Below are 24,591 nucleotides of genomic sequence, written 5' to 3'. Positions count from 1 at the left end.
ATCCAGGTTGAATTCCATCTGTCACTTCTCAGCCCAGTTCTGCATCCTGTCAATGTCTTGTTGTAGCCTGCAACAGCCCTCGACACTATCCACAACACCATTGACCTTTGTGTCATCGACAAACTTACTTACCCACCCTTCCACCTCTTCATCTGTCATTTATAAAAACTACAAAGAGCAGAGGCCCGAGAACAGATCCTGTGGGACACCACCAGTCACCAGCCTCTAGGGGGAGTACCTATACATAAAATAATTTGTTAACAGTGTTCTTCTTTTGGAATTTAGCATGTACATATGTTAAATTATCACTGTGTGGAGATTGTCTTGCACATTGTGATTCCCTCTAATAATTCCATTCACTTGGATCTCTTCCTTCTGCCAATAGGTTTACGTGAATACAATATTTCATAACACCCCCATCTCTCCTTTTTCAGACTTTCTCTATCATTTCTAAAATGTCCTTTATTTGGACATACTTAGCTCCAATCCTGTACTAAATTTTTACTGCTTGTTCCTTTCATCATTGGTCATGGTAATTTTGATACAAAAGACAATTTTCATGATTAAGTGTCTTCTCTCCTAACTTTTCACCTCTAGGTTCCCTCCCTGTTAATTTTATAATTCTATTTAATTTCTATGAAGTTTTCAACCTTCATATGCTATTTTCTCTCCCAGATCCCTCCAAGGTCAATTTAGGTGAAGTCTACCTGATTGCAAGTGTTGTACTAATTTTGGAAGTGGTCCCAGTGTAAAAGATTCCATTTTACACTGTCTATGATGTCACTTGCTGATGAGGCTTAGACATAAAAAGCAATCTCTTAAAGTAAATGAAGCCCTTGGAACCAGAGCCCAAGAATATCTTAAAGGGACAAAAGAAAGGGAGCAACTTACTGGAAAAATAAAAAGATCTTTAGCTAATTCGGTGGCTCAGTGGTTAGCACTGCTGCCTCACAGCACCAGGCACCCAGGTTCGATTCCAGCCTCGGGCAACTGTCTGTCTGGAGTTTTCACATTCACCCTGTGTCTGTGTGGGTTTCCTCCGGGTGCTCCGGTTTCCTCCCCCAGTCCAAAGATGGGCAGGTCAGGTGAATTGGCCACGCTAAATTGCCCATAGTGTTAGATACAGTAGTCAGGGGGAAATGGTCTGAGTGGGTTACTCTTCGGAGGGTCAGTGTGAAGGGCCTGTTTCCATACTGTAGGGAATCTAACCTAATCTAATCTCCCAAGCAATTAATAATAAGTAGCTGAACCATACAATATGATAAACAATAGAAATGTATAAGTACTGTTGATGCTGTAAATTTGAAATAAAAATTGAAAGCTTAGGTTATGAGGAACAGAAGTAATGTTTCAGGTCAGTGTCCCTCTGGCAGAACAGAAATAATCAGGCCCCCTAGTTTGATTCATGGTCTGTGCTGACTAAGCTGATCTCATACTGGTAGTCATGATCCTTAATCATAAATGTTAGGGACAGGAAGCTAGGGAAAATTCTTGCTTCGGTGAAAATGTGCAGTTCCTTAAAGTCTGATTTACCATTCAGTTAAATCCTACCTGATCATCTGCTTCAGTTTAGTACAAATTTCTGTGATATCCTTTGATGTCATTAGATTCAAAAATCTTTTAATTTCTGTTTTGAATATGCTCAGTGATTGAGCCTCTGCAACCATGTGGATAGAGAATCTTGAAGATTCACCATCCCATAACTTAGAAGTGGGTAAAAAGCTTTTAGTAGGGTGGAATATTATGTAGGAAAATGTGAGGTTTTGCACTTTGGCCAGAAGAGTAGAGGAGCTAAATATTTTGTAAATGGAGAAAGACTGCAGAAAACTATTGTACAAAGGGATTTGAGAGTCCTTGTCAATGAATCACTAAAAGCTAGCATCCAAGTTCAGCGGATAATAGGGAAGGATATAAAAGCAGGGAGATTTTGCTAAAACTATACAAGGCACTTGTCAGACATAGCTGTAAGATTGTGAACTGTTTTGGGCCCCTTATCAAAGGAAAGATATATTGGCATTGGAGGCAGTCCAGACAATGTTCATTTGACTGATATCAAGTATGTTGGACTGTCAGAAAGGAGAGATTGAGTTGGTTGGGCCTGTACTTATTGGAGTTTAGAAGAATGAAAGACGACCTTACTAAAACCTACAACATTTTTCGGAGACTTGACAGGGTAAGTGTGGAGAAGTTGTTTCTCCTTATGGGAGAGTCTAGCAACAGACAGCATAATCTCAGAGTAACGGGTGGTTGCACATTTAAGATAGAAATATGGAGCAATTTCTTCTTTCAGGGAAGTGATTATACAGAATGCTTTTTACTGCATAAAAATATATTTTAAAATTTGGATCTATTTGTCACTCCTTATTTACTTTACTTCACTCTAACATACTCCATTTGAATTGTATTAACATGGAATATGGAGCAAATGTGTACCAAGCAACATCATTTACAGAAACACAGTTTTGAGCAATCTAAAAATAATGCAAGAGAAGAATTTTCCATATTCTCAAAACTGTGCTATAAATAAACATATTCAGTTCATCCTTGAACTTGTACATACCTTGCCTGTTAATATTCAGTCTTTGAGTTAGTGAAATACTGTGAGAGACGTTAGAGGCATTTTCAGTATACTGCCAATACCATAAGTGGGGGAAGGTGTGCAGGCCGAAGAATACTAGCGCCACCATCATGATTGTTTCCCAAGCCTTCTGGCTGCAGGGCAGATTAGTGGTCAGCAGGGTTACTTATCAGTGCAAGATGGGCAGCCAGATGAGATCATTAAAGTTTTATTAAGGGCCAAAAGGAAAGTTTGATGATTTGAATATGCTGGAGAGGTGTAGGAAAGTCAGCAGTAAGGGCAGCATGTGGCTCTCAGCAGACTTCCCTTTCCAAGGCCAGGTCTTGATCAACCAATGGGCATATTTGAAATAGTGACACCTTTAGAGATGGCAAACAAGCATACCAGTGTGTTTGACCTCTTAAGGGCCTGAATTTGCAGCAGTCAGGAAGATGGTTCATGGGCCTCCTTACCACGGACTTAGTCAGTAACGGAGTCTTGATCATCATTTACCCACCCAATTAAATGGCCCTCACCAAAGTTGCCATGCAAGAGTTCCATCCCATGTGCAACCCACTGTCAACTTTCATCCTCATATCCAATGTTATGAAATATGAAATCTTGTGTCATTGTTTCATCTATATAGACTTGCACTTAACAAAATTCTAAAAGCTTAAGTGATTTAAGTCTAACCTTGCAGGCAACTTGTAATTTAAATTACAAAACAAAATTCCACTTTTCCTTCTGGCACAAATGAACTTTGCACGCAATTCTTATAGAACCAGTTCAAAGTGATTCTTAGCACCAAAGAAGTTACTTCGATTCTTTCCCTTTCTCAGTCTGGTAACTTTTAAGATCAGAACAGAATTTCACATGAAGTGTTTTTCTCTTATATATATTCTTCTACCACAACATGGAAACATCTTCCAACCTTTTCTTAACTGCTTATGAATTTGAAATTTTCAACCTGATCATATGCCCCTATCTGTATTTTTACTTGGTAAACCACAGGGTCTTGCTTCCTGTAGCTGGCAGAATAACCTTGTATGTGAATTGCGGGGAATATGTTGGACCCTTTCCCTCTAAAAATCCATCTCCACAGCAATGTGATTCACATGAGATTGCTGATTAATTATCTCAACTGAGACTTTCAACTGAAATCATGTTTTATCTTGGGACAGTTTTAAGCACAGGTTTTTGCAACCCTCAACATGTTTCTGGAACTTTGGTGAGTCACAGTCTATCTGTTGTTAGCACACAGAGTTCTTCTTTTGTCTCCAAATATAAACACTAGAATCTCTAACAATGAAATGACCTAGGTGTCCTGTCATGCAGACTTCAGAACAATTCATATGACACTGCTTCATTTTAACATAGATTAAAGACAATCCCAAAACCTACCAATCTTCAAATCTCAATGACTACACCAGCATTGATCTATCCACAACTGCACGTGGTCTGCACTGGCCAACTGTCTGATCAATTGAGCACCTCTCTATTCCTCCTCTCGTTGTTCTTAAAAAGCAAAGGCACAAGACACATTTCCATTGGAAAATCTATTGTTTGGCTCTGAACTTTGGTTCTGAAATGGCTATTTCACAGCAAAATGGCAAAATAGGCAATTGTGGAAAACAGTAGCAACTGCACTAATATTTCAGAAATGCATGAAAATCAGGATGGAGTTTTCATGCAATACTTTTGACTGAAGATCTTTTTGTGATTCCGAGAAATTAAAGAAATCTTTGATGCTAGTTAATAGAATTTTTATATGTAAATATTGGTATTTGAGAAGTAAATCACTTCGTGCACAGAAAAATGCAGATTTTTAGGATGCTTTATTGCACCAATTCACTTTCCCTAAAAGTCATTACTAGGTCTCAAGTCTTTCACCTTACATTATGTTGAAAATATAACAAATGATATCCCTAATCAAAAATTGTCAATCTTCATTATCCCATTTACAATATAATGTTGGACCTTAGTAGTTGAGTGTAATAAAAGTGAAGACCATCTCATAATCTTCATATATATAGAGAGCACATTATACACAGAACAGCAAAAATATCTGATAATTGTTTATGATAGTTCTGCTTTAACTTCAGCAGAGGCTGGGAGTGAGACAGAAAGCAATGTGGACTCAGATTTTGGTCGTGCTCATTTAGATGACATAGTGCTTTCACCAACTTCTGAGAAGGCCTTTCTAGCTCAGATTAATGCAAGAAACCCCAGCTATGTGCACAGTGCTGCTGCAACAGGAACAATTCAAAGTGATATGTAAGTATGAGTAATTATTACCTTTATCAATTAAATTGAATACAGATTTGAAATGTTAGGCACATAGACATTTGTAACAAAGTTCTACTTTATTCCTTGTTCCGAAAATTATTTTATCTCTAGTTCTCTCTTCACTGCAGATGCACCCTTCACTTCCACCCACTCTCCCCTTACCACGCACCTATTGACAAGGGATAATACCTCTGCACAACAATTTCATAATAGAATCATACAGTATAGAAGATGCCCTTTGGCCTATCAAGTCTGCACTGATTTTTTTAAAAAATGTTCTAAATCTACACTAGTCCCACTTTTCAGCAATTAGCCCATAGCTTTGATTGTTATGACATTTCAAGTGCTCATCCATATACTTTTTAAAGGTTGTGAGGTTTCTTGCCTCTACTGCCCTCCTAGATGGTGCATTCCTGATTCTCACCATCCTCTGCATGAAAACCGTTTTCCACAAATCCTCTCTAGGCCTTTCACCTTATAAGTCCTTATTATTGACCCTTCAACAAAATGGAATTGCTGCTTCCTATCCACGTTGACCATGCCCCACATAATCTTACATAGCTCAATCTGCCCTCAGATTTCTTTGCTCAGAAAAATGGGAGCACTACAATTATAGTTAATTATCATTTGCTAAGCCGTGATTGTAAGAGCATGTATTTGACTGAAAAGATTCTGGATTTCCTTCCAAAATTCTGTATCAAATTTGTGAATACAAATGTAAATAGAGCGAAAAGAAATGAAGCAAAGCTACTGCTTTTAAAATTCTATTTCTTTTTAAGCGTTGCAGAAGATGGTGAATCATACATTAGAACTGATGATGAAAGTTATGAAAATGAATCTGTCCATCAACTTGAACGGGAGTTGAAGCTGGAAGAATATCTGAAGCAGAAATTGCAAGATGAGAACTATCAGGTGAGACACGACAGTATGTATAGATGTACTAAATCTACTAGATGCAACATTTTGTCACAACCACTTTGCAAGAAAATAAACTGATATTCATGACTTTGTTTAATCAGAATAGTGATTAAGATGTGGTTATTAAACTTAATTTCTTGAGAAAGGTTCTATCCAGAGCGCACGCTCATCTGTAGATTAGTTGCATGTGACCTGGTCTGTAGATGTCACCTTCTTTAAGGGAGTTCAGAGCTTTGACCACAAGTATGCATTTTCAATGAAATGTTTCTCTGGTTCTTTTGCATTTTAGGGTGTTGGAGGTTCTGTTGATTCTTTGCTTCATTATTCATTGGTCTTAGCTGGAGGATTCTGTTGCAGTTCATTATCTGCAAAACTCCATTTACAATTTGGAACTAATTAAACAAAATGTATTCACAAATAGTAAAAATTATTTAGTAAAGGAAGTCAAAACCATCTGCAACAAATATACACATCTGTTGAATTATATACCAGTCACTCAGTGAAGTTGCCAATTTATAAATTCAGAATATCAAGAATTGCAAAGAATCTTGTTTGGGAATCTTGCCAGTGAGAAAAAAAATATAGCCTTTAGTAATAAAACAATGGTCCTGAATTTCCTCAGACATTCTTTTGCAGTGACAAACATTATGTTGCTGAAAGTGCAATGGGATTTGCAGTATATTTTTGTTGAAGTAGCACAGTAGCAGAAAATATGATTAACTTTAAGGCATGTGTTTACCTAAACCTGAAAGACGTGGCATTTTGTAGTTTATTATAGTCTCTACAATGTTGATGTCTGGAATGTTAAATGCATGGTAAATGTACTGCCTTTCTGGTAGGAGCATTGAACCTTAATTTGTATGGGAAAGCTTTCCAAATTTGGAGTCAATCTGACAAAATAGGGTTTGCCTGAAACCAGAAATTGCTGATACTAGTGTTTCTTCTTTAATAGTGTTTCAATGTGCCTAAAATAATCTTTGGTAGCAATAGTGCTGACAGTGACCAGTACTATGCTACAATATTCATATGGTGCCTAATAACATTGCACAATTATCCAATGTGAAAGTGAAATTCCATCTTCTACCATTAAAACCCCAAATCTCATACAGAAAGGGAGGACCCCTTTTCATCTTCTGTGCAGCATTCCAACTAGATGCTTCAACTGAGTTCTTGCCGGGAAAGGTTCACTTTTGTTTTATCTATGTCCAGGTCATTGTGGATCATTTTGACTTTCATTGCCAGGACAATAAGCTGATGGATTTGATCATACAAATATTCTCCTTTAGAATTTTTATTTTTTAATTCCATTCCAGTTTATTCCAGCCAGCACATCCACTATCTTCTCCAAACATTTTATTGCTGGAAAGTTACTCCCATTGATTCTCTGATATGTGCTGTTACTGTAACAGAGGAAAAAGTGAATGTTAAAGCAGTCTTGTTTACAGATACTTAGAGCTCTAATTAAATGTATTCATGCTCATGAGTCTAGTGTTCAGTATTAGGATGCTGATTTGTGTGGAGTTTTAGGTATGGCTATTGACATCCTCTGATTGCAGATCTGAAGGGGTAAGACCAGTGGAAGCAAGCACTTCTCAAATGCAGATCCTGCATTATCTCAATCAAAGCTTTACTTTTATTGTTAAAATAGATTAAATTCTAATATTATGCTAAACTCCAAGAAATGCAACTTCCTTTTGCTTTCAAATAATATCCCTGGAGAAGAAGCATAGTAACAACAATCATGCTTGATATTTTACATTTCCTTTTAACTTGAATCCTGCTTCACCATTTTTGCAATGTATTGTGTTTACTGTTCGAAACTGCACAACACATTCTCTTCCTTTTCACCACATTTCTCAATTTGAAGTTTCAGATTTTATTCACACAGCTCATCTTTAAAAACACCATTATTATTTTGAATGATCACATTACTTACTCTTTGGGCTCTCTCTCTCTTTCTTCCTACTTTATCTGCTATTTACAGGTCAGTTTGCAGGGGTGAACAGACTCTTCTGTATCCTGTGTAAGTAATTTTTATCTATCATTGTTGCATTGGCTTACACTGTTACTTTCTAATGCGGATTTTCCGGTACATGATTCTTTGAAGTTTGTGTCACACATAGAGTGGTTAAAAAGGCAATTAGCACGTTTGCTTTCATTGCTCAGTTGATTGAGTATAGGAGTTGGGAAGTCATGTTGCAGATGTACAGCTCATTGGTGAGACCTGTTCTGGAGTTCTGTGTCCAGTTCTGGTTGCCCTGTCATGGAAGGATATTATTGAACTGGAGAAGTTTCTGAAGAGATTTACCAGGATGATGCCAGGAATGGAAGGTTTGAGTTATAAAGAAAGGTTGGGAATTTTTTTTACTGGAATAGGAGATTAAGATGTGATCTCATAGAGCTTTATAAAATCATGAGGGATACAGATAGGGTTAACGGTAGGTGTCTTTTACCTCAAAGATTTCAAGACTTGAGGGTATATTTTTAAGGTGGGAGGAGAAAGATTTAAAAAAAGATATGAGAGACAATTTTTTTAAACAGAGGGTGGAATGAACTTTGAGGAAGTGGTTGATGTGGACACCGTTACAATATTTAAAAGACACTGAGATAAGTAGAACATCGAACAGAACAGCACAAGAACGGGCCCTTTGGCCAACGATGTTGTGCCAAACATGATGCCAAATGAAACTAATCCCATCTGCCTGCCCCTAGTCGATATTCATTTGAACATCCCACCCCCCCATCCCCGTCACCTTAAATGCATGGCCCCTGTAATTAGATATTACAATTCTGAGGAAAAAGATTCTGACCATCAAACCTATCTACGCACCTCATAATTTTATCAACATTTTTCAAGTCTTCCTTCAGCCTCCATCACTCCAGAGACAACAACTCGAGCTTTCTTGACTCTCTTATAGTTCATACCCTCTCATTCAGGCAGCATCTTAGTAAACCTCTTCTACATCCTCTTCACAGCCTCCATATCCTTCCTGTAATGTGGCGACCAGAATTAAATGCAATACCCTAAGTGTGGTCGAACCGAAGTCTTATAAAGCTGCAGCATAACGTCCTGACTTTTGTACTCGGTTCCCTGACCAATAAAGGCAAGTGTGCCATAAGCCTTCTTTAACACTCTGTCAGTTTGCAGGGCCACTTTCAGGGAGCTTTGGACTTGAACCCCAAGATCCTTCTGTACATCAATGCTGCTCAGAGTCCTGCCATCAACTGAAAACTTTTCAATAACATGTGATCTCCCAAAGTGCAGCACCTTGCAGCCAGATTAAACTCCATCTGCCAATTGTCCACTCATATCTGCAACTGACCTGCTGCATCCCTTGACAACCTTCTACCCTATCCACATGGATAGGAAAGGTTTGGAGGAATATGGGCCAGGAGCAGGCAGGTGGGAAGAGTTTAGTCTGGGATGTTTCCGTGATGTATGACACTATGACTCTGTACAGTACTTCTAAGGTGGCATCAAATTATAATAAAACTATAATGTGAGTGTCTTGCACAGAACAGACTATCTCATCTCAAGTATTTATCTATTTTAATCTTTATTGCTTCTCAGACCCTGCTTGTAGGAGCAGCTTCTCAACCAACTAATTTATTGCCAATTGTTCATTGAGAAAATCTTTTCAAAAGAATGCAAAATGTGGATTGCTTTCAATTACTACACATTTTTAGTATTGATTTTGAGTACTAGACTGAGGAAAAATTGGAAAATAGATTCTATCACCCCAAATTTTCTTCAAGAAAATGTGTATGGGATTTTCCTTCTCAAAGTTTTGCTTTAATATTTTACCAGATAATGCCCAAATGCACTTAATGCAGTTGGTAAATGAAAAATGTTTCCATTGTAACTTCCTCAATTTCCCACCTCACCTAAATCAAATTATCACTACCTCTTCAAAAATGAGCAAAAATGTAGTGCAACAGGTTTTTGTTTTGTTACTGGAATTTGGTATTAATATTATGTCATCTGAGATAAATATGCCATTGGATGAAGTGATCAGAAAAGATAAGTTATTTAAGATCAGAACATGAGAGATAACTAGTGAACCAATCAAACTTGGAGATGATTGGATAGATTGCTATCACGTCTATTGAAAGAGATTGAGGAAGAAAATCATTTATTGGGAAAAAATCATTTCAGATGACTGGTAGTCTGTTAATGTAATTTCTATATTTAAAAAGTTAAAACAAGTTCAGGGATTACTAGACTAGTTAATGTGGAAAGATGATGAAATGATTAGATAAAATGAAGAAAAATCTACAAATTAAAAATATGGTCAAGAATAGTCAATACAGATTTCAAAAAGGAATGCCATGTCTGACCAACTTTATTGACTTTTTTGAAGTAATAATGGAAAGTCTAGGCAAGGGTAGTATATTTTCATTTTTTTAAAGACTTTCAACAAGGTACCACTTTTTGTAAAGTAATAGTCCTTTGGTCGAATGGAACTTAGGTATTGCTGAAAAAAAATTTCTTTCCAAAACTTTTCATCTTGTACTCCTGGATAGTTCAACGAGAAGTACCAAAGGGGAGAAGACATCTATGCTGTAGGAAGGGAGAATGCTGATTGGTTAGCAAATTGAATTTGATTGTTAGATTCATTGCCATGGACAATGTATCTGTTAACAGAGATTGAAAGTTAAATAACAAGTTGCATTTATGTCATAAACTAAGCATTGGCCAAGGCATTTTTTTGTGAAATGAATCAAAATATGTCACTTATTCTGTTGAGTTGAAATAGGTCCAATTTCCTCACATGTTCTGTCTGCAAAGAACAAAGCTCTGAGTATTTCTGCATCTAGCTTCCAGTACATGCAAGTGAACTACGTTGCTAGCCCAACTGACAATCCAAACCTGGTGTAATTCTTCACACACATAGAACTATTTAGCAATAAGATTTTGACTGACAGACCTTTGGTAGTTTCTGGAAACATCACCTTCCAAATTGTGTTCTGAAAGAAAGCCCATGTGAATCTGTGTTTATCATCCAGCTTGGAGAAGAATTTAGCTCCTGTCTGTTTGGAATTCAATTCTTGTTTATTGAGATTTTGTGTTAGCAATGTCCAACCACAGAATCACATCAAATGTTGGACACTGTTGACAGTTTTGCAAATGAGGGCTAGTTGGGAACAGTCAATGCCTTTCTTGCTGTGAACAGCCAAGGAAATCTCAGATTTCTAAATGATTACAAAAAGTAGGAAGCCATTGTAGTCAGATGACAACGAGCATTACGTACAGTTGCTGATGTTGGTGCAGTGGCCATGACGAAGAAAGCTAGCAAACTGTATGGTAAGTGTGGTCTGTTGCATCCACATAAAGCTATCCTCCATTTTGTTGTGATTTTGCAAGAGATGTGTGGTGCACAGGACATTGGGCTGATCTATATATAAAAAAACAGATTATAGAGACCGCAACCAGAGGCTACAATAGGATGCAACCAAACAAAAAGCATGTGCAGCGTTCTGGTAACAACAACAGATAATGTATCACGTACCTGCATAAACATCAGTACATAAATAAGGTTAGCAACAGCACTAAACAACATGAAGATTCAGCATGAAAGAACCTTAGACTATAAGGTGAACAAGTTTTCCACATTGAGAATGTGGTACGTTATATGGACCGAATCATTCAGAAGCCCTTTCCATTATTACCATCATGTGCCAAAGAAAATTGTCAAACAACATTCAACACAGGATCTATCACAAACATCACACCAGTCAAAATCCTGAAGAATATGTATCTAGGTCACCAAAAGTTCTACAACTGCAAATTTAACTGTTTATAATGGAACATCATCCCTTGCACTGGTGTATTGATAATAAAATGCATCTTTGGAAATTCTGCAGAGAAACCACAAGCACTTTACCCGGTGGACAGGAAAAATGGACCAGCAATAACAGGATTATTGGTGCATATACATCTTAACATTGTGACCATTCATGCGATTACCAAAATATCAGTTACAAATAAGAGGTCAAGAATAGTGAGAAGAAACTTTTGTATGTATCGAGTGGTTCAGGTCTGGAACGCAGTCCCTGGTAGTGTGACAGAAGTAGGTTCATTTATGCATTCAAGAGGACATTATTTCTGTTTAAATAATCATATTGTGTGCAGAGTTACAAGGAAAAACAGGAAGATAGCATTTAAATATCATGCTTTTCCAGAGAGTTGGTGCAAAAGTGATGGACTAAATGGCCACTGTAAATTTCTGTGATTCTGTGAATGCTTGCATTGAGTCAAATTAGGACTCAGAACAATTGTAGGGAAGACAGATTCAAAACACAGAGAACTTCAAAGATGATGCTGTATTAAACTTCAAACTAGATGTAATTCCATGAATTGACCTTCTCAAAAAATGCAGCATACAAGAGAAGCTTAAGACTGAGCTGAATGATACTGAGCATAATAGCATTAGCCATTACATACATTATGTCATATACTGGTGCAGTTCTATTACATGTATGATAAAGAACCCAAACAAGCAACCTTCTTTCTGTAATGAGATGCCCATGCAAATTTCCACCACAACAAAAATTGAAATCCGAACAGACCAAAACTACATTCATCTTCAAGCTGGATGGTAAACACAGATTCATGTGAGCTTTCCCAGGCTATAGCTACTTTCAGAACACAATTTGGAAGGTAACATTTGCCAGAAACTACCTTTTGGTCTGTCAGTCATGATCTTTTCTCTCTGCATATGGTCAGAATTAATGGAAAGTAATCCTGGGTGGTTGATAATATGGCCGTGATGGACAAAACCAAACAAAACCACAACTGAAATTTATGTTCACTAATGGCAGCAGCCCATTTCGGAAGAATCAACAGGTTGATCCATTTGTGTTCACCAAATAAAGTTTTAAAAAATACTTTTACCAGGGAATTAGGGCTTGGCAATAAATATCTTTTCAGCAAAACCCATATTCTATGATTAAATTTTTAAAAATATCTTCAAACAGAATAATGCCAGGTGAATGTAGGCCAACTCATTTTGTTTTTGGCTGTCAGTATTCAGGTTATGGGATCTTTCCTGATCCACCAAAATCAAAGAAATACAACTTCCCAAGACAAAGAAGATCTGCAGAGATGTCTCAGATCTCTTTGCAGCACCATGCAAATGAGACTTTTCCAACAAATTATTATTGTCAAAAGAACTCTCAAGGGGGAAAAAAACCACATGAATGGAGAAGGACCATCAAATTTTGTTCAAATTGTTCAGATAAACATTGAGCAAAACCATGTACCTTATTGTATTATAACAAAGGAAGATGAAAATCTTGGAAGTCAATGCATTTCAGAAAGGGCGAGGAGCATGTATCACACAAGATAGCAAACCAGTTGAATTTAGATCCAAAAGTCTATCACAAGCAAATGTTATTATTCCAACACACTGTAAATTTTTTGCTCTTGGAATCATGAGTCCATAAATATTTATTGGTAAGCAATTCATTATGGAAATTATAAATCACTGACAACTACCTACTTGAGACCACAATGACATCTAGTAAAAGAGATAGAAGATATGCTTAATGTTGATCTGATTAATTTTGGTCAGTGCTGATGCAAACATCTTCAGGAAGAAACAGCTAATGATCCATAACTGAAGACAATATAGAAAGTTACATTGAAGGATGGTCTTTGTTGTACTTTGTTCAAGGGAATGTAGACATCAGAGGTTAGGCCAAAGTTTGTTGCCATCCTTAATTACCTTGGTGGTGATGAGCTGCCTTTTTGAACCGCTTCAGTCTTCAAGTTGTAGAAGTACCCACTTTGCTATTAAGAAGGTAATTGCGGGATTTTGACCCAGTGACAATGAAGGGACAGCGATATACTTTCAAGTTTGGTTGTGTGCCTTGGAGACAAGTGGTGATATTCCTTCACCCTTATAGGTGGTATATTTTGCTGGTTTGGAAGGTGCTGCATATGGAGCCTTAGTGAGTTGTAACAATACATTTTGTCAACAGTCTATATGGCTGCTACAGTATGTCAGTGTGAAGGTGGGGGTGGGGGGATAGAGTAGTAATCAAACAGGCTGCTTTATTCTAGATGGTGTCAAGCTCCTTAAGTGCATGCTCCATCACATTCTTGACTTGTCTTTGCAAATGGTGGACAGGAACTGGGTTGTGTCACTCACCACAAAATTCCGAGCCTCTGATTTGCTGTTGCAACCACAGTATGTAGTTTCTGGATGTAGCTGTTTCCACTTGTGGAACACAGTATAACTAGATGCAAAACAAAGATGATCACTAATAAATTTAATTGGAAATTCAGAAGGGATGTATTTTCGCAGACTGATTAGAATATGGAACATGTTACCATGAGAAATTATTGAGATGGCTGGCTTAGATATATTTAAAGTCACAAATTGTGGCACTGGAGAAGCGCAGCAGGTCAGGCAGCAACTGTGGAGTAGGAGAGTTGACGTCATGTTCAACAGGAATTTGATGCTTCTTGGACGCTGCCTGACCTGCTGTGCTTTTTGACTCTGACTTTCCAGCATCTGCAGTCCTCACTTTTTCATAGATATATTTCAAGTAAAACTAGATAACCCCATTGTAAACAAAGGAGTAGAAAGATAGAAAACAAAGATTGCTGGACAATCTCAGTAGGTCTGGCAGCATCTGTGGAGAGAAAGCAGAATTAATGTCTCAGGTCCAGTGACACTTCTTCTGAATTGATTGTAACCAGGAGAAGGTTGGTATAAATGCTGAAGATAGAGTGGGGGAAGAGGGAGGAGTAAACGATAGTTGGAGATGGACCCCAGACAGAGAGATGACAGCAGTTGGGCAGACAAAGACATGAGTAATGGTCAACCTAGAGGAGTCAATAAGTGACAATGGGGATCATTAGTAGCTGACAATAGGTTGGGTGTGGTAGCAGCCCATTTGATAACATGGCCTGGTGTGTAGAGTTGGACTAAGGATTTGGAGAAGTTGCTCAGGCCCTGAAAGAATTGAACATGATAATGCATCCAAAAGACTGCAGAGTTGCCACATGGAAAATGAGTTTTGCTTCGCTGGAGCACTGCAGTAAACCTGAAACAGTGAAGTTGGCCAAGGAACATAGTGGTGCATTGAAGTGATGGCCAACCCAAAGCTTGGTCATTTTTGTGGACAGATCGTAGGTATTCTGCAAGTGATCACCCATCTGCATTTTGCCTTCCAGTGTAGAGGAGGCTGCATTGTGAGCAGCAAATACATTAGACTAGATTGAACGAAGTGCATTGCTTCTCCTGGAAGGTATGTCTGGGGCCTTAGATAGTAACAAGGTAGAAGGAAATGGGCAGGTGTTGCACCCTTTGTAATTGCATGGGAAGATGCCAGGAAGAATGGACCATGGTATTCCTGATGGAATGTCCCTTCGGAAGGCTGACAAGGGAGGGTAGGGAAATATGTGTCTGGTAATGCCATCTGCTGGAGGTGACAGAAATGGCAGCTAATGATCTTTTGGATGTAGATGCGGTGGTAAGTGAGAAACAGGGGACATATTGGTGTTGTGGGAGGAAAGAGAAGGGGTGAGGGCCAAAGTGCAGGAGATGGATTGGACATAGCTGAGAGCCCTGTCAATCACATTGCTGGAGAATCCTCAGTTGAAGTGGAAGGTGGATCCTTTGGAGGCCCCTTGTAGAAGTCAGCATCATTGAAACTGATTAGACTGAGGCAGAGAATGGAGTGGAGTCTTCAGAGGAGAGTGTAGTGCTGGAAAAGCACAGCAGGTCAGGCAGCATCTGAGGAGCAGGAGTGTTGACATTCGGGCATGAGCCATTCATCAGGAATGAGGTTTATTAGCCAAGGGGGTAGAGAGATAAGTGGGAGGGGGTGGGACTGGGGTGGAATGTAGCTGAGAGTGCAATAAATGATGGTAGGGGTGATGGTGATAGGTCAGATAGAGCAGATAGGTGGGAAGGAAGATGGACGGGTAGGGCTGTTCAAGAGGGTAGATCTGGGATAAGGAGGGGAAAGGAGGAAACTGGTGAAATCCACATTAACCCCATCTGGTTGGAAGGTCCCAAGACATTCTTCCTCCAGGTGTTGGGTGGTGGGTTTGACGATGGAGGAGGCCCAAGACTTGCATGTCCTCAGCGGATTGGTTAGTGTTCAGCCACGGGGTGCTGGGGTTGCTTGGCTGAACATTCATCTTCCAACTTGGGGTCCTCCAACCACATGGGATTAATGTGGATTTTACCAGTTCCTCATTTCCCCTCTCCTCAGCTTATCCCAAATCCAACTTTCCAACACGCTACTGCCCTCTTGACCTGTCCTATCTGTCCATCTTTCTTCCCACCTATCCGGTCTACCCTCCTCTCTGACCTACCATCATCCCTCCCACATTCATCTACCTATCGCTTTCTCAGCTATCATCCCCACAGCTCCACTCCCCTTCCCATTTATCTCTCTACACCTTTGGGTCGCAAGCCTCATGCCTGACGAAGGGGCCAGGCCCGAAACAACAGTTCTCCTGCGCCTCGGATGCTGTCTGATCTGTTATACTTTTCCAGCACCACACACTCAACTCTTAAGAGGAAGCAGAGTATGAGGATGAATAGTGCTGGTAACTGTTGGAGTCACTGGGTTTGCAGTGGATATTGGTGGCTAGCCTAATCGCAGAGGTGGAAACAAGTAATGTTGAGGAAGGGGAGGAAGCAGTCAGACAGTGAAGATAAGAGCAAGATGAAAAGTGGAAATGAAATTGATATTTTTTTCCAATTCCAGGCGAGAGAAAGAAGCACTTCCCTCTCTAGTAAGTAAATGATGTTATTGATGGCCCATGTAGAATCCCACAAAGAGACAGGCATAACTCGGGCCCATGTGGGCACCCATGGCCACACCTTTGATCTGAAGGAAGTGAAAGGAGTTAAAGGAGAAGTTGTTCAAAGTGAGGATGAGCTTGGCCAGGCAGAGTAAGGTGGTAGAGGATGGGAACCCTTCAGGCCTTTTTTCTCTTGGATGAAGTGAAGCTCTAAGACCAACCAACATGGGAATGGATGTGCAAAGAGATTACACATTGATGGTGAAGAGGAGGGCCACAAACTGGAAATTCTGAAGCTGGTGTCAAGTATCAGAAGAATCAAGGATATAAGTGGAAAGAGACTGGACAAGGGCAGAAAGAAGGTTGAGTCAAGGTCGGAAAAGATGGGGCAAGAGCAGGCAAAAACAGTGGGTTTGCCAAAACAGTCCTGCTTGTGGACTTTGAGAAGGAGGTAGAGGGTGGGCTGTGCGAGATTGGGGGATTGTGAGTTGAAGGCAGTGGAGGCGAGATCACCAGATTAAATGCCATTATTGACTTGACGACACAATAGTTTAATGGTGGAGCCAAGGTCCAGGGGAGACAGGGCGAGTTGCCCAAGAGCTAGTATTCAACTTCTACAAAGTAGAGGTTGGTTTGCCAAACGACAATAGCACCACTCCTGTCGGCAGGCTTAATAACAAAGTAGAAAGATAAGGTGATAAGGTCAGTTAAAGAGGAATGGAGGCATTGTCTACTTTCTTAAATGAAAAATTGCTAGTTCAATGACATCCAAAAATCAATTAGTTCTCAAAGTATAAAATACATTTCTGGCGTCAGGAAGGAGTGACCATAGTTTCTCCTGTATGTAAAACTTAAATCATTAGTAAGATCTTCTCTTTCGTATCATTAAACAAATAATTGTTCATACTGAAGTCTGCAAATGCCTTGATTTTACTGTACGGTTACTAACTTTTTAAAGTCGCATGTGACTTCTTTTCCCCAAATAATTATTGTTGCTGTTTAGTACTTTTGCCTAAATTAACGTTTTTGCAAATTTTAAAAATGTTAATTTTAGAGCTTTTCACAATTTTAAAATTTGTTTTTTTGACACTGATTATTGTCCTACATATAATTTAGCCATTTTGTCCAATTATCAGGCTCATTACAGTCAAACTGATGATGAGAGTTATGTGAGAACTGATGATGATGAAAGCTGCATTCGGACAGATGATGAAGATGGTCTAACTTCTGGCTTCACTGAAGAATGGAATGAACATATGAAGCGTCTTATGACAAAAAAATAATTTTATAAGTAGTGTGAGGACTCTAGCACATTTATTTTAAAAGTTTCTAGTTCAATGTGTTAACAGACATTTCTTTTACTAAAAGCTGGGTTTATCAGCATCTTCTTTATATGCCTCAAAACAGAATTCAGGAGAACTCAACAGCAGTTATCACCAAACTGAACATGTTTGATGTTATTTCAAATATGGCAGTATTAATATTAAAAATATTTCTTCACACATAATCAATATTTTCTGTATATGCTCCTAATAATGATACACATTATGTTTGGTTTCTAGATGAACTGTGCAGTTCTTTGACAAAAGTTACATATTTTTCAACTGTGATAAACCTATTTTGGTGAAATGCACTTAAAAAATCATATAATAGGGCACGATATGAGTATTTATTCAAAACTGTAACAATCTATAAACTAGTAATTTTCAGCATTTGTTTTAAATGCACAGATCTGTAAAATAAGAGGACTGTGAATTGTGTCAAGGACGCTCATAGCTAATTCTGTTCTTGTACTTTGAACCATAGGTGCCAAAAACAAATACAGTTTAAAAAAAGGAACTTGATTTATTTAATTCCTTTTGTGTGAGTAATACAATGGTTTAAGCAATATTTTAAACATGCATGAACATTGCTAAATTTAACAAAGTAAACTTTTTCTGGATTATTTTGCTTATATAATTTTAAGGCCTTCAACTTGGGCATACTTATATAAATATGTATACACATTATTTGATGTGCATTGGACATTTTATGTTTCAAATGTGTATTACTTTAGTTGCCTATCTGTGTAGTGTGTACATTGTGAGGAAAGAATAGTTTATCAAATAATCTATGGAACAGAATTGCATATGTTGAAAAACAGCAACGGGTGAGAATTCAATGTTTTGAAGGGTTTGTGGTATCTACTTGATTAACTCGCAAATGAATCAGATAGATAGTTGAAGATACTATTCTCCAAGTATGATTTAACTTAGTCATCAGTACAAAAACAGCTGATTCAACTCCATATATGAATTCTCACAGAAACTATTCTACATAAAGCTGAATTCATTTTATCTGTAGTAATTACTCCTGAATTTACAAATAATTCTTTCACAGATATTTTCTGTAAATGATGTCATATGTAAGCCAATCATAACTTTTTATTTACAGTATTGTTAAACAGAAGTTGATAATGACATAACAGGAACACACAATAATATGTAAAGTTACACAACAGTTGTATTATTGATAATCGAAGATTTGCAAAAAAGTTCCACATACAAATATCTACCCTAAAAGAGTGTAGCTATCTTGACAGTAAAATAACATGAAAAATGGTGTGATTTAATTGATATTGTCAGATTAAAAAGGAAAAGGGAATATGTTAATTACTCATTGACATGTACTTTACCGAAAGGGAATGGATGTTCAATAGAGATAAAAGAAAGATGTGAATTCTGGAACATTCTGGATACAGTTAAGAGTTGAGAGAGGCTTGGCATGTTTCAAAGTTAACCTGCACAGACTGTGGCCTTCACTGTGAACCAATCTGTACTCTGTTAGTGCATGAAGTGATAAATCGTCTAGTTTTGTTTCATAGTTCTTATACCTTTTATTTATTTTGACTGACTTTTCCCAGCTGCATATGTTAATTAATGTAGACACATACTGTATATAAAGATTTTGTGCTGAATTTGAAATGGATAAATTCAGCAAAATGGCAGTGAATAACCATCATTTTCTTACTCTGTCCAAAATAATGAACATTTAATTTTCACCAAAAATGTATGACTACATCATGTATAAATTAACTACAACTAATATATTTAATGTCTCCAAAACTCCAAAAGAAGGTCAGCAACTTTGGAAGCACTAAAAGTTCAATGTAATACACTGTTGATGTAATAAAACTACTGATCTATGTTTTGTATTGTTAAGTATTGTATACATATGTACAATGTGTTGGAACAAGCTGGGGACTTGCCATGTTTTAAGATTGTTTAAGTATTTAATTGTGTGTCTGTATTTTGGAATGGAATATTTCTTCATTAAAGAGAGAATTTTTTAAAAGGCTGGCAGGTAAGGTTAATCCTACATTTCTTCCTGTGGAACTTGTGTCTCCACTCATTTGGTAATATCATTAATTATATGATTATAGTTGTGGCTAATGGACAAACTTGGAGATTTTGCATCTCAAATTTTTAAACTTCCCAAACTAAAACTACAAAATAATATCTTGAAAGAATATATTATTAATTTCTTTTCCATTGTCTTGAACAATCCTGCCCTTTCTTTTTGTAAACTTAAATGGTCTTCCGTGCCTGCCATATATATTTATATTCCCTCCTTTTGAACTAGTTTACTGCAATGATTTTGGTGGTCTTTTGCTTCAGGCAAAGTCCATCAGGTTTCTTATTCCAAAAATAATATTGTTTTGGAGGGAAACATTCAATACCCTTAAATTCAAGCTCTGCACCTACCATTTTTTTAAGGATAGTCAGGAATTTAAATGTCACTGGACCCGAAACATTAAATCTGATTTCTTTTCACAGATGCTGCCAGACCTGCTGAGCTTTTCCAGCAACTTCCATTTTTGTTTCTGATTTACAGCATCCGCAGTTCTTTCAGTTTTTATTTAGCAATTTCAATTAGTGTCTCAGCCATTAGAGGGCTGTCTCTTTGATCCATTCAGTACAATCTGATAATTAAACCAGATACCTGCATGTCATCTCCCTATCCTTTGGTCTGAGTTTAAAGAAAAGTAACATGTAAACATTTCTCATGTCTAAATCCACTACATAAAAAGAATTTGAAATCAATAATCCCAAAACATTTTGATGTTTGTGAATGAAGTGCTTGGTTAGGGTCATAGAGATGTACAACACAGAAACAGACCCTTCAGTCCAATTTGTCCATGCTGACCAGATATCCTAAGTTAATCTCGTCCCATTTTCCAGCATTTGGCCCACATCCCTCTAAACTCTTCCTATTTATATATCCATCTAGATAGCTCTTAAATGTTGTAATTGTACTAGCTCCCACTACTTTCTCTGGCAGTTCATTCCATATATACATCATCTTCTGTATGAAAACGTTGCCCCTTAGGTCCCTTTTAAAATCTTTCTGCTCTCACCTTTAAACCTATACCCTCTATAGTACAGTATAATACTTTGACTATTCACCCTATTGATACCCCTCATGATTTTATAAACTTCTATATTGTTTTGTTTACAATTTTTACAAATATATCCTATTTCTCTCCCGAAGAATTTCAAAGCATAAAGCTGAGGATTCTAGCCACATCTGTGGAGTATTACAACAAATGGTGCAACTGAGTTGAAAGATTTTGAGATTCACTTTAACTTTAATTTTAAGATCTAAGTCAATTACAATCATAGATAAGATTTACTGGTTCTCATTAGCTACACGACCTATTCCAGATAAAAGTATAATTTTACAAGCTTTTTTGGAATTTATTAAGTCTATCATGAGTACAAAATAAATGATACTTAATAAAAGCAATCTATTTTTCAGCTGATCTAGTTTGGGACACTAGTTGACGTGGCACTGGTTTCCTGTTCTGCTCTGTTCCACTGTCTTTAGTTTTCCTTGTGCACTGAATAACTCAGAAGCACCAATTATTAACCCTTGCTGTACACTATTCCCCATGTAAGATCAGAAATAGCCATGACTCTGGCTTGTCAACACATGAAGGAAGTGAAGACTGCAGATGCTCGAAAGTCAGAGTCAAAACTTCAGTGGAAAAGCGCAGCAGGCTAGGCAGCATTGGAAGAGCAGGAGAGTTGATGAAGGGCTTCTGCCTGAAATGTCGACTCTCCTGCTGTTCAAATGCTGCCTGACCTGCTGTGCTTTTCCAGCACCCCACTCTTGTCAACACATGGATAGCAACATTGGCTTGTGGCTTTGTGCTGAATTCTTAATTAATTTCTTGAAAAGTCATAGTCATCTTATTTGATTCGCTCCCTATTGTCTCCTAATTCAGCCTTAGACATGTCAGTCACATTTTAAGATTTTGGAACAGCTTGTCTCCCTAAGCTCACCAACTCCATAGACCTTTCCCAGGATAAGGTAGCACCAGTGCCTTTGCATCAGTGTTCGTGGTGGAAGACACCAGTAGCATACCAGACCATCAGAGGCACAGGTGAGTGTAGTGGCCATCACAAAGGAAAAGGTGCTGCGGAAGCTGAAAGGTCTAACGCTGGGTAAATCACCCAGAGCAGCTGGGCCAGACCCCAAGGTTCTGAGGAGATAGTTGAGATTATGGAGGAATTGGCGATGATCTCTCATGAATCACTGGTGTCAGGGAGAGTCTCAGAGGACTGGAAAATAGCTCATGTAATTTTTAAGAAGGGAGGGAGGCAGAAGATGTGAAATTATAGGCCAGGTAGTCTGACCTCAATCATTGGTGAGATTTTAGAGTCCATTGTTAATGATGAGATTGAAGAGTACTTGGAAGGTGAAATAGGGATGAATGAACACAGCTCCGCCAGGCCTTTTAAATCTGTTAGATTTCTTTGAGGAAGTAATATCAAATTAGACAATTGAAAGCCACTAGACATGATCTATTTGGATTTCTAGAAGGCCTTTTACAAATTGCTGCACAGGAGGCTTCTAAATAAGACAAGAGGCCATACTGTTAGGGTCAAAGGTCAAGGCATGAATAGAGGATTGACTGAATAATGAAGGATAGTGACTGGGAATAAAGGGGTCTTCTTGAAGATGGCAGCCGGTTACTAGTGGAGTTCTGCAGGAGTCCATGTTAGGACCACAACTATTCATAGTATATATTAACTATCTGGACAAAAGAATGGAGTAAATTGTTGCTAAATTTCCAGATGGCACTGAGGTAGCTGGTGGGAGGAATGCTGAAGAAGTGGGAGGTTGCAGAAGGATTTGAACAGGCTAGGAGTGTGGTATATGGAATACTATATGGGAAAATGTGAGGTCACACACTTCGGTAGGAAGAATAGAGGCATAAACTATTTTCTAAATGAGGTAGGCCTTTGGAAATCTGAAGCATAAAGGGCCTTAAGAGAATCCTGAACTACTAAGCTTAACATACAGGTTCAACTGGCAGTTGAGAAGGCAAATGCAGTGTTACTTTTCATTTTGAGAGGGCTAGAATACAAGAGCAGACATGCACTGCTGTGGCAGTATAAGGCTCTGGTCAAACTACATTTGGAAAATTGAGAGCAGTTTTGGGCTCCATATCTAAAGGAGGTTGTGTTGACCTTGGAGGAGGTTTACAAGAATGATACCAGGAATGAAGAGCTTGTCGTATGAGAAGCTGTTGAGGACTCTGGGTCTGTACTCAATGGAGTCTAGACAGTTGAGTGGAGTCTCATTGAATCTTGCAGAATACTGAGAGGCCTGGATAGAGTGGACATGGAGAAGATGCTTCCAATAGTAGGAGAGACTAGGACTTGAAGGCACGCTCTCAGTTGAAGTCCCTTTAGAACTGAGATGAGGAGGAATTTCTTCAATCAGAGAGTGGTGAATCTATGGAACATGCTGCAGAAGGAGGCTGTCATTGGGTGAGTGTATTTAAGACCAGAGTTGGATGGGTCTTTATTAGTAAGGGGATGAAGGGTTACAGGGAGAAGGCAGGAAAGTGGGGTTGAGAAATATATCAGCCATGATCAAATGGTAAAGGAGACTTAACGCACCAATTGACCTAATTCTGCTCCTATATCTTATGATCAATGAACAAATTATGCATCTCCTTGGACTATGTAGTATCACTTCACAGTGATTAACCATCATCCTAAGTATCCAAATTGATGTATTCTTAATATTCAATATTCTTCAGCTACTAGAACCATGCATAGCTCTACAGTAACCAAATTTGAGCAAATTAACACTCAAAACAGCTATACAAAACGAATACATGCAGGCATGTTAATAGTTTAATTTACAAATCTAAACATCTTAAAACAGTCTTTTACTCAAAGGCAAAACTACTATCTCAAAACATTTTTGCAATTTACATTAGCTTGGTTGGTCCATAAAAGCAACTATAAAACCAGAAACTCATTACCTTACTTTTGACCTCGGCCAAATGATTTAATTCTGAAAAGTATTTTACAACTATCATCAATTAAACTATCATTTATTTATCACTTGCTTAATCAAAGTTATTAATTTTTGAAAAGCAACTCAATCCAACACAATTATGCACATTGTGAAGTGACTTATTCAAAATACTCCTCTTGTGAAATCTAATATGCTTGAAATTCATTTTCTAAACAGCAATTCATATTAATCATTGAAGCGATATCAAAAATTAGGGTCACAAAATCTCTTGCCAACAAGTGAATCATTAGAAAAAAACAAAAGTTAGCAAGATACTTAGATCACATGCTCAACTTAGATACCAAATTAAAGTTACACATAAAATTTAAAGAGCTATCATGACACAACAAATCCAGCAATCTTTAATGTACAATTTATTCAGGCATGATTAAGATACAATGCATTCAATGTCAAAGGCAAAACATTATTCATGCCCCAATTTGCCTGTAGTTTCTTGTTTTCCTTATTTATTACACTTAATTTTCTTATTTTAATGACATTCCTATCTATTTTCAATTTCCTGTGTGCATTAAGCTGCTGGACAACATCTTATGGACAGAGGTAATGGAGTTTCAAAAGATCAGGGATATTAATTAGGATTTTTTCCCTTCATCATCTTTATTAATGTTTCAGAGGAAAGTGTTAGAGAAACAAATCACAGATTTGCAGGTGACACGACGATGTGTGCTGGTGCAAAGGTTTGATT

General features: G+C 37.9%; 1 protein-coding gene across 15 annotated transcripts in view; it reads left to right on the top strand.

Annotated features, from left to right (window-relative positions):
* dtna (dystrobrevin, alpha) overlaps nucleotides 1-18,464 on the top strand; it is a 201,165-nt gene extending 182,701 nt beyond the window's left edge. For 7 of the 15 annotated variants that reach the window (XM_060823522.1, XM_060823546.1, XM_060823517.1 and 4 more), the window contains 3 exons: nucleotides 4,660-4,831; nucleotides 5,623-5,755; nucleotides 17,666-18,464. In XM_060823522.1, coding sequence (XP_060679505.1) covers nucleotides 4,660-4,831; nucleotides 5,623-5,755; nucleotides 17,666-17,812 — 452 coding nt within the window. In that variant the 3' untranslated portion in view covers nucleotides 17,813-18,464. Of the gene's footprint in view, nucleotides 1-4,659; nucleotides 4,832-5,622; nucleotides 5,756-7,745; nucleotides 7,785-17,665 lie in introns of all 15 variants that reach the window. The other 8 variants (XM_060823539.1, XM_060823531.1, XM_060823524.1 and 5 more) reach the window with 3 other exon arrangements.
* The last annotated feature ends 6,127 nt before the right edge of the window (nucleotides 18,465-24,591 follow it).

The sequence above is a fragment of the Hemiscyllium ocellatum genome, chromosome 4, assembly GCF_020745735.1.
Source record: "Hemiscyllium ocellatum isolate sHemOce1 chromosome 4, sHemOce1.pat.X.cur, whole genome shotgun sequence".
In the NCBI taxonomy this organism is placed as follows: domain Eukaryota; kingdom Metazoa; phylum Chordata; class Chondrichthyes; order Orectolobiformes; family Hemiscylliidae; genus Hemiscyllium; species Hemiscyllium ocellatum.
This window is presented reverse-complemented; position numbering and strand designations above follow the sequence as displayed.